The sequence below is a fragment of the Sinocyclocheilus grahami genome, unplaced genomic scaffold, assembly GCF_001515645.1.
Source record: "Sinocyclocheilus grahami isolate Dianchi unplaced genomic scaffold, SAMN03320097.WGS_v1.1 scaffold67.1, whole genome shotgun sequence".
Taxonomy (NCBI): domain Eukaryota; kingdom Metazoa; phylum Chordata; class Actinopteri; order Cypriniformes; family Cyprinidae; genus Sinocyclocheilus; species Sinocyclocheilus grahami.
Genome location: NW_015505246.1, coordinates 603,714 through 621,190, shown reverse-complemented (window position 1 = coordinate 621,190; position 17,477 = coordinate 603,714). Strand labels below are relative to the sequence as shown.

General features: G+C 38.1%; 2 protein-coding genes across 3 annotated transcripts; one reads left to right on the top strand and one right to left on the bottom strand.

The window, feature by feature from the left end:
- Positions 1-996: 996 nt before the first annotated feature.
- LOC107585130 (methyltransferase-like protein 7A) lies at positions 997-3,019 on the top strand. Its single transcript, XM_016272008.1, has 3 exons — positions 997-1,576; positions 1,885-1,970; positions 2,360-3,019. Exons 1-3 carry the CDS (start codon positions 1,082-1,084, stop codon positions 2,505-2,507), a joined length of 729 nt encoding a protein of 242 aa, XP_016127494.1. The 5' UTR covers positions 997-1,081; the 3' UTR covers positions 2,508-3,019.
- Positions 3,020-10,594: 7,575 nt separating this feature from the next.
- Positions 10,595-17,477, bottom strand: atf1 (activating transcription factor 1). Of its 2 annotated transcripts, none has more exons than XM_016272004.1 (8): positions 17,293-17,477; positions 15,230-15,330; positions 14,990-15,109; positions 14,769-14,866; positions 13,483-13,616; positions 13,057-13,233; positions 12,807-12,954; positions 10,595-11,705 (listed from the first exon to the last, which is right to left on the bottom strand). In XM_016272004.1, exons 2-8 carry the CDS (start codon positions 15,323-15,325, stop codon positions 11,561-11,563), a joined length of 918 nt encoding a protein of 305 aa, XP_016127490.1. In that variant the 5' UTR covers positions 15,326-15,330; positions 17,293-17,477; the 3' UTR covers positions 10,595-11,560. The 2 variants fall into 2 exon arrangements, with proteins under 2 accessions (XP_016127490.1, XP_016127491.1); XM_016272005.1 differs by lacking the exon at positions 17,293-17,477 and adding an exon at positions 16,938-17,224.

The following is a 17,477-nucleotide window of genomic DNA, read 5'->3' as shown; positions in this document are numbered from 1 at the left end:
AAAGACTGATAATGGCAGTCATAAGGGAGAACGATGTCAAATATATGTTCCTATATACATTTTAGAAACCCCCTCGCATTAGTCTAAACTATTTCATTGATTTATTTTGTAATTTGCAATGGTAATATAATACAAAGTATAGTGTTATAAATGTAAAACATTTTTTTAAATGAAAATATAAAAAACTTTGGAGGATTTACAATGCCGATGACCATTGAAACACGTCATCACAGTCTTGTGAAAAGAATAGTGTTCATTTAGTCATGTAACAGTGAGAAAGAGATGCCGACTCACTTATATTTTGACTGTAAAGTCGTAAACAGGTTTTGGATGGATTTGGCAGAGTTTATATTTAATTAAATGAATATTAATTATTGCTTTACTTTAAAGGATGTTATCTTGTATTATGAATACAAAAGCAACAAAGATCTAGAATTACTTGTTAACCTTTTTATTTTATTAGCAAAACTGCACATGCATAATCAAAAATATCTTAATTTGTCTCCTTTGTAAATTTAGTTTTGTTCTGATTTTGACTTTTATATTTCTTCAATAAGACTGTTAAAAAATAAAAGGTCTGTGACATGTTTAAAATACTATGATACAATCTTCAATCCCCCTGGTACTTTGTAATATCTTTATTTGTTCAAATTAAATGTGAGCTATGCTTTTTTTGTTTCTTATTTGTTTATCATTTGTATTGCTATTATTTGTATGTTCCTTTTTTTTACAATAAAAAAAAGTGTTCATTTGGTCATGTGATCTCAGTATTGGCCCTAATGAAAAGACCCGCTCCATGTAGAATAAGCTTTTATTAGGTATAAGCCTTTGAACGACCTTTTAAACATTTTTCTCAAAACTACTATTAATTTCTTCGAGGGTTACTTTTAGTGAGGAAAAGAGAGGTTCCACTACTATTATTTATACACGGTCGCCACCTGGCGTCAGACTGGAGTACTGATTTTCTGGACTATATCACATGCGTCAAAGACGCGGATTGGTCAGTTGTCACAAGGTGCGCGCAACCCTCTTGTCTACCAAATGTAAGTTAGCTGTTAGTGTTCCAGATTTGTCGTTAAAAATGACGCTGTTTATGAACGCTTGCGCTCTTTTAGTCAATGTCCTCACTCTACCGCTGCACATTGCGGAGGTGATTGGACTTATGTCTTTCTACAAACGCGTCTTTCCTCTAATCGTCTATAAAGTTACGTTCTCCTACAATGACAAAATGAACGACAACAAAAGGGAACTATTTCGAAACCTGGACAAATTCTTCCCCCCGAAAGGCTCTCTGCGCATCCTGGAGCTGGGCTGCGGATCCGGGGCGAACTTTGAGCATTACCCGACGGGCTGCAGGATCACATGCATCGACCCCAACCCGCATTTCCAAAAGTACCTGGAGAAAAGCATGGCGAAGAACGACCACCTCGTTTATGACAGCTTCATTGTGGCGTCGGGGGAGAATCTGAAGGCGGTGGAGGACAACTCAATGGATGCTGTGGTGTGCACGCTGGTTCTGTGCTCAGTCCAGGATACGCAGAAGGTTCTGCGAGAAGCAAAGAGAGTTCTGAGGCCTGTAAGTTTAGGACAGTCAGTGCTCAGCTGGTGGAAGTCCAATATTTTTTAATGGTATTTTATGGTCTGCGCACTCCCAAGCCGTTATGCTTCAAAGAGTAATTATTGATTACATGAAGTTTATTTGAGATGAAAGGTAACAGCATTACGTAACTTTGCTGCGATAAACCCATTTGAAACAGCTGTTTGTTTAAGGGCAGATGTCACCATGCTGTTTTTAAATGCTGGAACATTTTAAGCTAAACAACCTATATTCAAATACACAATTATGGGTTGAGAAATATAATTTAGCATTTTTTTTTTCTTCAGGGAGGTGCATTTTTCTTCCTTGAACATGTGGTGTCTGACCCCTCAAGCTGGATTTACTTTTTTCAACATGTTCTTCAACCATTCTGGTAATGTAATATAAAAACTAGCAGTATTTATAAAATCACCATTATACTTTACTTATGGTCTCTACTGAATTTTAATAACTTTTATAATAATAGTAATAATAGTTATTTATCTCAAGCTAAAGTAAATAAAATTAGGATAAATTTCATATAGTGGCAAATGTAAAGCTAAAAGACTTGAAAAAATATGAGTTGGTAAAATGCCTGTGTAAATATAGCAAATATAGATGCATTCAATCACCCACACATAACTAAATCCTTTTTTTTTTTACTTTACTTTGAAACCATACACTTAACAATTTTACATAATGATGGAATACTGGAATACTTGTAACAAAGCATGTGACCACTATAGAATAAGAAAGTCTATGCTTTACTTGTATGTTTGTCAGGTACTATTTCGGTGATGGCTGTGAGACAACCCGTGCTACTTGGAAGCACCTTGAGGCAGCTGGATTCTCTGACCTGCAGCTACGTCACATGCAAGCTCCTCTGTTTTTTATGATCAAACCACACATTGTTGGTTATGCAGTCAAATGATGAAAATTAATTTAGCCAAAAAAACGTCAGTAACCTTCATTCAAAATGGATTCATTTCACCATCTACTTTTAAATGTTTTTGTATGAAAGACCAATAAAATGAAACCATAAAATAGAATGTTTTTGTTTAATGTGCAAAATCTCAAGACTGCATTGTATATTTTATATGACTGTATCTTGTTGCATGAGTATCCCGTTTGTAAAACACATTACTATTATGATTAATTACAAAAATACCAGCAGGTAAAACAACAAAATACTTTTATCTATATAAAAAGGCGTTTGGAGATAAATGCAGGCCAGCTTTTGTGTTGTTGTGGTTAATGCATAAACGAGCCATACTGCGTATCTCGTGGTTAGGAGGAATTAATTAATTACTTAATAATTTTGACTTCATGCTGTATACTTTTGTAATATAGTTAAAAGTGCATAAATACTCAAAAAGACCACTTTGCATTCTCCACCTTTACATTTTGACAGACAGTTTTTTTTCCCAACACTTCTGACTATTAAAGATCCTGTTAAACATATTGTACTCAAAAAGGTTATAAATTAGAAAATAGAACAATGTATTTTTTAGTACAGAAATTAATTTGGCTTTTTTAATGGTTTTCCTAAGTCTGGAAAATAACCATTTTAAAATGACCTTATATTTTTATGTTGTCCTTGAGCACTATTCTTTAAATGTGGTATGAATAATAAAAATAAAACTATATATTTTTAAATGTGAAGTAAATATGAAATAGTTCTCTGGCTATCTTTTTAATGCAACAACAAAGACATTATGTTTTCCCAAATATTGACCAACATCATTTCATAAGCTAACCTTGCATCTCCTGTCTGACCATCTGAGTGGAGTTTTTCCCAAGAGCCTCCTTGAAACTGAGCTTAAAATAAAAAAAAAAGAGTACTGCCCTGATTGGATTATATCATATGCATAGAAGATTTTGATTGGTCAGATGCCATGCGAATAATGTATAACATATAATGGGGAGTCGACTAGACAGTTACTGTGTTTGAAATCGCTCACTTTGTTCACCAAGTTTTTAATCGTTATATAGCATGGCAGTTTAGTGCACTATATCAGCAAGGAGTGAACAAAATGAAGCAAAGAATTCGTACAGTGACGTAAATGCACTGTGCGTACTACACGGCTAAGGCTAGATGGTATACAGATTCATCTACTGGGCATGCGCACATCAATATAGCATCATTTTTGTCACACTGTACAACAGTAATTACTTTTTTGAATTATTGTAAGGGGTAGGTTTAGGGTTGGGGTAGGTGTAGACATTTATAAAATGATCTAATAAGTAGACAAATTTATTGTTAGCTTCCAGTTTTAGCTGAATCCCTTCTAGCCACAGAAACCCTGCGTAATACCAAAGACTATAGAATACCCAAGACGTGCCACTTGAATAGTTTTGAATGGGGAAAAATAGTGATGGGTCATTCTTTGAACGATTAGTTCATTTTGAATGAATCTTTAATGTGACTCGGGAAGAACGAGTCGTCTCTGCGAGTGATTCGTTCAGTCTCGCATGCGCAACATCCTATAGGTTCTGTACTTGAATTAGGCCCTGTCCCAAATGGCACCCTAAACCCTTGCGGTCTTCCTCTGAGTCCACACTTTCGTGACGTAATGCCGCTTTGACTGTTGGGTAGAAGTCTGCTGCGGAGCTCAGCCCGGTGCGGGCTCGGCAGAAGTGCAGATCGAGGGCGCATAGCGGCCACAAAGAGGGCGCTCGCAAGCACACTTCTGAACCCTAAAATGACAAATGGGACACTCTACGGTCTCATGGACTTAACGGACACTCGCATGCGGCGGCCATTGTAAGTCTGTAAGACCGCAAGTGCACATGAAGTGTTTCATTTGGGACAGGGCCTTAGTCAAGTAGTTCACCTGTTTCGAGTCTTCGGGTTTTTTTCGAGTCGTTCGTTCATCACGTGACAGACCTGTAAGCTTGAAGGGCACTTCGGGAAAGGGACGCCATTTGTAGGGACATTCCAAATGAAAGTGAACAAATGAATCCCTTCACGAAGGGCCCTTCCAGAAGTCCGTTAGCGAAGGGAACATGTGATGGTCACTTCACGGAAGTGATTTCCGTTTGTGATCATGTGATCTTCAGTTAGGAGATCTTGCGATGCTTTTTAAAGCAAAGTTGGGGTTGATTTCGAGTTCACATACAAATATAAATAGAATAATTCAATTTGACTATAATAATGTAAGACAACATATTTTTCGTCAGTGATAGAAATATGATTTAAGACGGTAGTGTAAGCAAGTTTAGTTTGAAAGCGGTTTAATAGTAAACAATACACAATTAGACAATATTTGAATAAAATAATATGAAGAAGAAATATTTATTTGCAACAACTGGTGGAGTGCTGAATGCTGCACACACGCGCAGCGTTGTCAAGGTAACATTTGGTCCGTCATTCCCTTCACCAAGGGAGTTCCAAATGCTTATAAGAGACAGTAATGCCCTACACCCTTCAAAGAACACACTTCAAGGGCTCTGCCCTTCGAAAGGGACTAGGGCATAGGGATGCTCACTTCCGTTTAGAATTCGCCCTTAACCTATGCAGTCTGAGCCGGAAAGAGAATTGATTAGTTTTTTTATCTTCAGGTTTTTTGAGTCGTTCGTTCATCACGTGACAGACCTGTAAGCTTGAAGGGCACTTCGGGAAAGGGACGCCATTTGTAGGGACATTCCAAATGAAAGTGAACAAATGAATCCCTTCACGAAGGGCCCTTCCAGAAGTCCGTTAGCGAAGGGAACATGTGATGGTCACTTCACGGAAGTGATTTCCGTTTGTGATCATGTGATCTTCAGTTAGGAGATCTTGCGATGCTTTTTAAAGCAAAGTTGGGGTTGATTTCGAGTTCACATACAAATATAAATAGAATAATTCAATTTGACTATAATAATGTAAGACAACATATTTTTCGTCAGTGATAGAAATATGATTTAAGACGGTAGTGTAAGCAAGTTTAGTTTGAAAGCGGTTTAATAGTAAACAATACACAATTAGACAATATTTGAATAAAATAATATGAAGAAGAAATATTTATTTGCAACAACTGGTGGAGTGCTGAATGCTGCACACACGCGCAGCGTTGTCAAGGTAACATTTGGTCCGTCATTCCCTTCACCAAGGGAGTTCCAAATGCTTATAAGAGACAGTAATGCCCTACACCCTTCAAAGAACACACTTCAAGGGCTCTGCCCTTCGAAAGGGACTAGGGCATAGGGATGCTCACTTCCGTTTAGAATTCGCCCTTAACCTATGCAGTCTGAGCCGGAAAGAGAATTGATTAGTTTTTTTATCTTCAGGTTTTTTGAGTCGTTCGTTCATCACGTGACAGACCCATAAGCTTAACCAGCACTTCGGGAAAGGGACGCCATTTGTAGGGACATTCCAAATGAAAGTGAACAAATGAATCCCTTCACGAAGGGCCCTTCCAGAAGTCCGTTAGCGAAGGGAACATGTGATGGTCACTTCACGGAAGTGATTTCCGTTTGTGATCATGTGATCTTCAGTTAGGAGATCTTGCGATGCTTTTTAAAGCAAAGTTGGGGTTGATTTCGAGTTCACATACAAATATAAATAGAATAATTCAATTTGACTATAATAATGTAAGACAACATATTTTTCGTCAGTGATAGAAATATGATTTAAGACGGTAGTGTAAGCAAGTTTAGTTTGAAAGCGGTTTAATAGTAAACAATACACAATTAGACAATATTTGAATAAAATAATATGAAGAAGAAATATTTATTTGCAACAACTGGTGGAGTGCTGAATGCTGCACACACGCGCAGCGTTGTCAAGGTAACATTTGGTCCGTCATTCCCTTCACCAAGGGAGTTCCAAATGCTTATAAGAGACAGTAATGCCCTACACCCTTCAAAGAACACACTTCAAGGGCTCTGCCCTTCGAAAGGGACTAGGGCATAGGGATGCTCACTTCCGTTTAGAATTCGCCCTTAACCTATGCAGTCTGAGCCGGAAAGAGAATTGATTAGTTTTTTTATCTTCAGGTTTTTTGAGTCGTTCGTTCATCACGTGACAGACCCATAAGCTTAACCAATGCAGTCTGAGCCGGAAAGAGATTTAAAGGGGTCCTATTATGCTCTTTTACAGAGTCTTGATTTTGTTTTGGGGATATACTAGAACAGGCTCTCATACTAGGTATTTTTCACATATTTTACATTATTACAACACCTCTCTCCCCAGTCTGGCATGAACGGCTCGAATAGTTCCTGTATCAAATGAAGGCCCGCCTTCTGAAATACGAAATGTGCTATGATTGGTTCGCTGGGCCAGTGTGTGTTGTGATTGGCACCATTCGGTGCCTGGACGGGAAATGTCATGCCCCTTATCATAGCCGCATGCTAGCTTCAGTGTAAATATTGCGTCAAAATCAAGTGATTTAAACCCGGATGATTGTAACCACTCTTAAGTTCATCTGCCTTGGGAAAGCTAGCGTGTCTCCGACATAGTGATAACACTCGTTACCTTCTGTAGTGCAGCTCAACCAGGTCTCTTCCCATTCGTCTATATTTGTGATATCACAAATCCCAGAAATTATGCGTTGTAGTCCAAACGAGTTGTTCGTTGTAGTTTTTGAAAAAATGTCTGTTTTTCAACTTTGCAACTTTTTTATGCTCAAACAGCAGACTAACCAAAGTTGAAAAATTGAAAAAGCATAATAGGACCCCTTTAATAATAATAACCTACTCTTTATTACCTTTATTACCACATTCAGTGTTATGGAAAAGAACCATCATGACAGAAATTCACACATTTATAAACTGTAAGATGTAAAAAGATACAATTTGAGACCAGAAACGCATCACGTAACTGTAAGAGTAAATAATAATTATAATAATGATGGTAATAATAATAATAACTATGCACCCGTTTGTAAGGAAGCTTGTAAATTAACAAATTTCTCTATCCACTCTATCTATGCTGTCACGTCACGTGACAAAAGAACGACCGATTTGAAAGTCCTCACTCTACCGCTCTACGTCGCAGAGTTGGTTGGACTTTTGTCTTTCTACGAACGCTTCTTTCCTCGGTTCGTATATAATTTCACGGTAGCGTATAATGAAATGATGAAGGAAAAGAAAAGGGAACTATTTCGAAACCTAGACAAATTCTTCCCCCCGAAAGGCTCTCTGCGCATCCTGGAGCTGGGCTGCGGATCCGGTGCGAACTTTGAGCATTACCCGACGGGCTGCAGGATCACATGCATTGACCCCAACCCGCATTTCCAAAAGTACCTGGAGAAAAGCATGGTGAAGAACGACCACCTCATTTATGACAGCTTCATTGTGGCGTCGGGGGAGAATCTGAAGGCGGTGGAGATAATCCATCCACCTCACAGGTGTGGCATATAAAGATGCTGATTAGACAGCATGATTATTGCACAGGTGTGCCTTAGGCTGGCCACAATAAAAGGCCACTCTAAAATGTGCAGTTTTACTGTATTGGGGGGTCCGAAAACCAGTCAGTATCTGGTGTGACCACCATTTGCCTCACGCAGTGCAACACATCTCCTTCACATAGAGTTGATCAGGTTGTTGATTGTGGCCTGTGGAATGTTGGTCCACTCCTCGAATGTTGGCTGTGCGAAGTTGCTGGATATTAGCAGGAACTGGAACACGCTGTCGTATACGCCGATCCAGAGCATCCCAAACATGCTCAATGGGTGACATGTCCGGTGAGTATACTGGCCATGCAAGAACTGGGATGTTTTCAGCTTCCAGGAATTGTGTACAGATCCTTGCAACATGGGGCCATGCATTATCATGCTGCAACATGAGGTGATGGTCGTGGATGAATGGCACAACAATGGGCCTCAGGATCTCGTCACGGTATCTCTGTGCATTCAAAATGCCATCAATAAAATGCACCTGTGTTCGTTGTCCATAACATACGCCTGCCCATACCATAACCCCACCGCCACCATGGGCCACTCGATCCACCACGTTGACATCAGCAAACCACTCACCCACACGACGCCATACACGCTGTCTGCCATCTGTCCTGTACAGTGAAAACTGGGATTCATCCGTGAAGAGAGCACCTCTCTAAAGTGCCAGACGCCATCGAATGTGAGCAGTTGTCCACTCAAATCGGTTATGACGACGAACTGCAGTCAGGTAGAGACCTCGAGCAGTCGTCGAGGACGACGAGCATGCAGATGAGCTTCCCTGAGACAGTTTCTGACAGTTTGTGCAGAAATTATTTGGTTATGCAAACCGATTGTTGCAGCAGCTGTCCAGGTGGCTGGTCTCAGATGATCTTGGAGGTGAAGATGCTGGATGTGGAGGTCCCAATATTCATTTAACGCAACGATGGAATACTAGTAACAAAGCATATGTCCTCTATGGAATAAGAACGCCTTTAAATACTGTATGTAAGTTTATAGCCATCATATACAGTGGTGTGAAAAAGTGTTGGCCCCCCTTCCTGATTTCTTATTTTTTGCATGTTTGTCACACTTTAATGTTTCAGATCATCAAACATTATGACCTCTTGGATGAGTCATCACTGTGCTCTTGGGGTAATTTTGGTCGGCCGGCCACTCCTGGGAAGGTTCTCCACTGTTCCATGTTTTTGCCATTTGTGAATAATGGCTCTCACTGTGGTTCGCTGGAGTCCCAAAGCTTTAGAAATGGCTTTATAACCTTTTCCAGACTGATAGATCTCAATTACTTTCTTTCTCATTTGTTACTGAATTTCTTTGGATCTCGGCATGATGTCTAGCTTTTGAGGATCTTTTGGTCTACTTCACGATGTCAGGCAGGTCCTATTTAAGAGATTTCTTGATTGCGAACAGGTGTGGCAGTAATCAGGCCTGGGTGTGGCTAGAGAAATTTAACTCAGGTGTGATAAACCAGTTTTAACAGGGGGGCAAACACTTCTTCACACAGGGCCATGTAGTTTTGGATTTTGTTTTCCCTTAATAATAAAAACCTTCATTTAAAAACAGCATGTTGTGTTTACTAGTGTTATCTTTGAATAATATTTAAATTTGTTTGATGATCTGAAACATTAAAGTGTGACAAACGTGCAAAAAAATAAGAAATCAGGAAGGGGGCCAACACTTTTTCACACCACTGTATGTATGTATGTATGTATGTATATGTATACTTGTTGAGTACTATAGGAACAATGGCTGTGATACAACCCGTGCTACTCAAAAGCACCTCGAGGCAGCTTGCTTCTCTGACCTTCAGCTACGCCACATCCAAGCTCCTTTATTTTTTATGCTCAAACCACACATTGTTGGTCATGCAGTCAAATGATGAATATGAATAATCGCAGAAAGAAAAACCTTCTAAATGCTTTCTCAAGCATGTTTTCTTTCAGTAAGCCTGATTAATTTCACTATTCACTTTTAAATGTTTGTATGAAAGAGCAATTTGTATTGAATGTATAAAATGCAAAGTTTTTGTTTAATGTAAAAAGACAGTCTCAAGACTATATCTCACATTTTATATGACTATCTTGTTGCATGAGTATACTGTCTGTAAAACACAGCACTATTAAATACTAAAATACCAGCAGGTAAAACAACAAAATATTTTCATCTATATAAAATAGTCTTTTGGAAATTAATGCAGGCCAGCATTTGTGAGTTTATGGTTAATGCATGAGAGCTATACTGCCTTCTAGTGGTTAGGAGGAATGCATGTCATACAAAGTAACTTTTAAAAGAAATGAGGCATACCTTAATACTTTTTCCTTCCTACTTCCTTACTTGTTATAATACTATGGCATTAGCTAAATACTCAAAAAGACCATCTTGCATTCTCCAACTTTAAATTTTAAGACGCTTCCTTTCCAACGTATATATGTATAGCCGATTCACTACAGAAATTTCTTTGACTTTGATTGTATGTTTTTGTACTTTTCCTAAGCCTGGAAATTTATTTTTTTTATTATTTATGGAATTGAAAAAAACAAAGCTAGAATTATTTTATTACGTTTTCCCAAATATAATGAGTGGAGTTTTTCCAAGGGCCTCAGAGTCACAAATTAGGCAAGCAACAAAACAACACCGAAACTGAAAGGGAGAAAAACAAAAAAAAATATTTATTTAGATTCACTCTAGCAAAAACAAGTGACATCAGGCTTTTTTTTCATTGTATACTCCCTGATTCGATTGTCTTGTAACTGCTTGGCTTATAAACAGTGGTAAGCCTCAGACCTATTACTCAGCTAAAACCAACAACAGTCCCAACCCAAGTGTGTATATGCCTTAAAGACCAATCAGACATACTACAAAGACCTGGACTAGAAAGGACATAGGTTTGAATTCTACAATATTAGTCTATCAATCCAGAATAAGGCTTAAATGAGCTTACCACTGTTTCATGTTACCCATAATAATAAAGCTGAAAGTCCTCACCTTAAATTCTGCTCAGTCTGTAGAAAACCTCTCACTAAAACTCATTAAAATAAAATACGGAATGGGGATAAGAATACCAGAGCTTCCTAAGAAGGGGAAAATAGCAAAAATGCAAAGAACACAGCTGCATGACTTCATGAAAAACACAATCGCGTCACAATTTTCATATGTACAAGCGCATCTGATATAAGGTGTAAAAATACCAGTCTTCTATCTGGATATATCAAAATTCAGCTAGCGCTTCAAATAAAATTAACATTCAATATTCCCTGGAAACCAAATGGGTCAAGAATAAAGCAAGATCTCCCAGTGTAGATGTGCCAATGCTTGCACAAGATACATACACATATATAAACATCTGTTGACTGCAAATAAAAATATGTTAATGGAAAAGCGTATCCCTCTTTCCATCTATCCTGAAAAGCATAACAGTTGCTGTTGTTACTGGTCAATCGTTCTTAGGCTATTAGTTAAAAATGAGTTGTATAAAAACAAGCATTTGACATGAGGATTAAATGCATCCCCATGCCAGAAAAAAGTCCCTGTGTCTGTGTTTTTATAAGCATGTAGGCAGACAGGTCTGCCAGCAAAGTCCCATTAGCATGATTGGATGGATGTCCCACTAGCCAGTTTTAACACAGTACAGGTCCTTTAATGTCTTGAGCTCCTCGATAAGAGTCTTGTTCTGATTCTCCAGGACAGCCACACGGTTCTCCAAACACTTCACGTACTCCTTTTTCTTTCTGCGGCACTCTTTGGCTGCCTCCCTGCACACAGAGATTCGCAATTACATAAAAAATGCAGTTAGGCTTACAATGCAATAAAAACGACCCATATGAAAACAACCGCAGGATATTATACATCACCAACCAACTTCATCTCGTTAAACAAATAGGGATGTAACGATTCACTCAACTCACGATTCGATTCGCGATTTTGATTCCACGATTCGATTCACGTTTTTCTTTTACAAAATTAGATTTAAGACAAATTATACATTAAATGTGTCCTTTTATTATTGCTTGGACAAAATGCTCCATGTTTCTTTGTGTAATTTAAATATAACACTATAATAATATACTAATATAGCACTTATAGCATATAATTACTCTTTTGTTGGTTTTGATTGCTTCTATTGTCCTCATTTGTAAGTCGTTTTGGATAAAAGCATCTGCTAAATGACAATTTAAATATAATGTAAATGTAAATAAAACTAAATAGAAATTTTAAAACAAGCCCCAATTATTTGACTTATTAATCAAATAAATAAGTAACAAATAAAATAAATCTCCTTTATATAAACAAAATAAGGCTTTGTCAGTGCTCTTTCTATGTATAATTAGAGGCAACCACTGCATTTTAATCATGATCCAAACAAAGATGCTGCTGCTTCATACATGCAGCATGAGCAGTTTTTAATCTAAATTACATTGTATAATTTCGACATTTGAAGCAAAAACAGAATGGTTTGACTTCAGTTTTGTGAAACTATACATAAAAATATCTGCATGAAGCAGAAACGGCAGACGAGCTGAATGAGACTGCAGATTCACTCTCTGCCAGCAGGTGGCGCTTAAAGCGTTTCCTTGGTTTCCGCTGTAAACAAAGCAGTGCTGCACTTATGAACTTTAATATGCATTATACAGAGGCAAGAGGAAAAGATAAAATACCATCTAAACTTTTCTAAAGACAGAAAGTTCCCCTCAGACATACATTCATATAAACTCCTACCCCTAATTAAATCGTGATTTGTTTACCATCTCAACCGATTTGAATCATTACGTATTTGAATCGATTTTCAACCGGCTCGCGGTTAATCGTTACATCCCTATAAACAAACCAATCCTCTTTCGCTCAAATACACCCACCTGTTCTTTGCCAGGCGTATCTCTCTCTTCATTTGCGGGTCATCGCTTTTGCCCTGAGAGCTGATAACGGGTGATGTCATGACGACGGTCTGAGGCAGCGAGGAGGAAGAAGAGCGGATCTGATACGCTTGCATTTCTCCCCCTGCACCTATAACACAGTATCACAGCCAGAGTGTGTCCCACGTGTACTAAAGCAACAATACCAGCTGATTGCCAAATTAAAAGGTCATTTTTGCCTTTGTGTGCCAACCTTGGAGCACCACTTGGTTACTAGGCAGCAGAATTTGTTGTCCGTCGGCGGTCTGAGCGTATTGCAGGATAGTTGGCTGGTTTGGGTTCGAGTTGGTCATGGTGAGAGTCTGCAGGCCTTGCACACCCTCTGAACCAGTACTGGCCAGCTGCAGAGAGCCATTGGATGAAATCGCAACTGCAAAGGAGCAAACAAAACTGTGATGGATGGTTTATGGTATAATATTATGCAATTGCTTATTACAACTGTGCTCTAGTTCATGCTGTAAACTAAGAAGAAAAATCAAGTTTGTATAAACAACAAACTGCATGGCTTATGCAACCATTTGCTTCATTTCTGTTGCAAAATACATAGGAAGTTACCACATGATGCATTCCGTACCGCACAAAACCCATTGTATTCAAATAATATGCAGGCTTGGCTTACTATATTGACCAGTGCTTGTCTGGTAGATCGGGGTAGAGAGTGAGACGCTTGTTATGGCAGAGGAGGTGGAGCTTTCCTCTTCTCCCTCATTCCGAGTCGCCACTTCCTCAGCTGATAGATCATTTAGAATCTTCCTGAAACACAAAAAGGAACAGAAAGTTTGTGTGTGTGCCTAAACTTTTGGTTTTGTGCCAGAGATGTGCCTGGAGTTTGGCAAGTTTTGCTTTTTTCTTTCCTCTCACTAACATTGTGTTTGTGTATAATTAATTAAGGACACACGAAATGAAGCACAAAAATATCAAGAATATCTCGTTTTCTACATGAGTCAAAAATCAATTTTTTAAGGATGTGGTTAAATGTAAAAAAATAAAATAAAATTATGCTGCATTAAAAAACTGTAAATGACTGCAAAAGGAGTGATTAAATGACATTTCTTTGTGATTTTGTCAAAGATTTCCAAAACGAGAACAAAAATCCAATACAAGCTCTATAATCATTGAAAAAAAAAAACTTACATTCAAGTCACCATGAAAATCAAACAATTATTGAAGAATTGACAATTCTTATTTTTTTAAATGAAATACTGCAGTTTTATTATTATTATTATAAATGATTTATCTGTGAACATTGTTTTTTTTATTCATGCACACCTCATGAACTTCAATCAAAAACATTAACAACTTTCCCCCTCATAACAAATGCCGGGCAATAATCTCCAGCAGCCTGTCACTTACATGTATCATTGTTGTTTCCAAATGTTGCAATCTCAATCAATTCCAGAAGAATAAAATCAAATTAAATGCTACATTTTTTCTAATTCGAGAAGCCATTTCACTCAGACATACATCACAATAGAAGAAAAGAGGTTACATGGCGACTTTAAAAATGTCTTCTGTCTTCGCTTTCTCACTTTATTAGTCATTAAAGTGCAGGAGAACCATGCTTGGGAGAAACTGCTTGGTAACACAATCACCATGCATAATAATGAGTTTTGTGAGCTGTGCATTTACTGAGGGAATATTTTGGAGCAGATCCAGTTCTTCAGTGTGAAAAACTGTTTGCTGGTCACTGCCAAGGCCATGAGAGTCCACCTCACTCTGGCTCTGATAAATTCAAACTTGCTACATGTGGTCAGAGGGTCTGCAAGAGCAATCCCTCCGATTCTCCAAAAACTATGCAAATGAAGGCTAGTAGGATGCCAGCTTTAGAAGTAATTAAAGAATCCGTGTAATTTTGAGGTCCAGCAGACTCATAAATTATTTGCCCCTGCCCCCTGGGCTTTTTACCTGTAGGATGGGCGCCGAGCCAAGAGCTCTCTTGACCTCGGGTTAGATGCTCCGCTGTCACTTGATTCCTGAGAATCATCACTGTCAGATCCTTGGCCCTAATAGGAAACATTGTTTAATTGGAGGGGAAACATGTCATTGATTTCAATCTGAAGTAAGAGCATTCAAAAGTTTTAAAGATCAGGAAGTTTAAGATCTCTGTATGCATGTCTGCACATTACCTGTGCTTGTGCTGGTGGAGACTGGATAACCGATGACTGCGCTGACTGAATCACACCTTGAACCTGGAACTGACCACTGGGCAGCTGAACCACAGCCACTGGATTCCCACCCAGAGACATCTTTGTACATGATAATCATAACATGAAACAAGCTATTTTTTTGCTGGTTTTTTTAACAAATGCTCAGTCACACAACATGTATATACATCATGAAAATGCGTGTACATACATGAACAGTACCTGTGCTATCTGTGATATGTGAGAGGCAGTTATAGTTGTGGGGATGGTAACAGTTTGATCAGAGCCATTTCTGTTATTCTGCTGGACCTCTTCCATTGCCACTGCAAATCAACAATGAGACAGATTTTGGTCAATATTTAATGTAGATGTGATGCTTTCCATGACCAGTACTTATATACAGAGCTTCAACAATTTTTTAATTTCCTAGTTCTGTGATTACTAGAATGTACTGTTTACAGAGATTACTTTAAACAAGCAATTTATAACCAGTTATATTTAGAGCTGGTCATAATAATAATAAAAGTCAATATAAATGTATATTTTTGTATATTTTTCCTCCCATTTCTGAAATATCTTACATATTCGATCATGTACAGACATTTTAATGCCTTGCAAATAACTGTAATAACTTTTTCAATAACTTTTATTACGGATGCACGCGCTTTATTTAACATGTTTTGGACTATTGAACAGAAACACCCGCCCACTACAAAGATAGAGCGGAGAAGTGCCAGGACAATTTTTAATATAACTCCGATTGGAGTCTGAAAGAAGAAAGTCATATACACCTAGGATGTCTTGAGGGTGAGTAAAACACACACATTTTTGAGTGAACTAACTCTTTAATATTTCATATTAAAAAACACTTAAAATTAGAATTTCTAATAAAAAATCAAATCCACATATAATGCGTGTAAAAATATATACATGAAAAATTACATTAAATAAATAATAATTCAAAGAGATGGGGACCAGTGAATTTTTTTTTTTTTTTCAGGGCAAACAAATTTGAACCAAGGACAGAAAAACTATGTCTAATTATGTACAATTTTGCAGACTTATGCGTGTAAAAATATATACATGAAAAATTACATTAAATAAATAATAATTCAAAGAGATGGGGACCAGTGAATTTTTTTTTTTTTCAGGGCAAACAAATTTGAACCAAGGACAGAAAAACTATGTCTAATTATGTACAATTTTGCAGACTGGCAGCAAAGATGAGAATGCTGAAGAATACAGGCTGTTTTTATATGTGCTTACAGGATGGTCGGTGTGTGTGTGTGTGCTGTGGTCACCCCAGGCTAACAGTCAAAAGCCTTGATTTAGTCACCGTTTCCATTTCACCCCAACCCTGAGTCAGTACCTTCAGCTCCACCACACACACTTACACTGTCCTTGTGGGTTGCTTTCTACACATTATTGCTGAACCTCATTTATGATTTGATTCCAGTAAAATCATGTTAGTACAATAAATGGAAAATAAAATTACAATGTAATGGGGGGAAAAAACAGAAAGACTGCTTAACATGGAAGACACAACTCTTCCTGTAGTAGTAAATCAGATGGAGCTGCTTTGTGTTGTTATTAACAGCACTTCATGCAGAACCGGATGCTAAATAACGCCCATCAAATACGCACAGTCCTCGAAAAAACAAGCAATATCGGGATAATTTCTATTTTAATAAAGCCATAATAACATTGCGAGCTATACTGACCTGTTGATTCAACATTTTCGATAATATTGTCTGTTAAAAGTCCACGTTTAAAACAAAAAATCTAAAGCTACAAGCAGTTAAAGTTAACATGATAAATAAAAAAACACAGCTACCAATGATTTCATTTAAGGAATTATCTGTCACAATACACAAGATTCGGCCGGTATTTAGAAGCAGGCTTGTTTCTACTACACAAAAAGCTCCATTACCAGAAACAGCTCGTTTTTTGTTGTTGTTTTTTTTTTTTAGCGATGTTGCAGATATTTAACGAGTGGCAGCGTCTTAAAGTCTTATTCCTCCATGAGATCCTGATCAAAAGCGCATCTCTAAATAAAGCAAACCGCTGCGGTGTGTTGTGAAGCCTGTGGGCGACTTTATGCCGCGCTCTGCAGAAAGTTCCAAGCGAGTCACTGGCACGCAAATGCCCGCGTCAACAGACGTCAGCGATACGGGGAGCCATTAAAACACCTTCCCGTAACGAGTGCTACAACCGAGCGGACGGGCGCCATGACTGCAGCGACAGAGGAGGAAGAGTAACGTTACAGAACAAAGTCAACGCCTTACCTTCAATCCGTTTGAACCGCTCCTGGAAACAATAAAGCCGTCTATAGAGATGCCAGGATTCGAGATATAATTTGTAAATGATTTAATAATGCATAGAATGAACCTGGGCGGTTTCCATTGAAAACAAAATCTAGATGGCTTGAGGGTTTTTTTCTAAAGGCCGCAATAAGCGCCGCCCTCTAGAA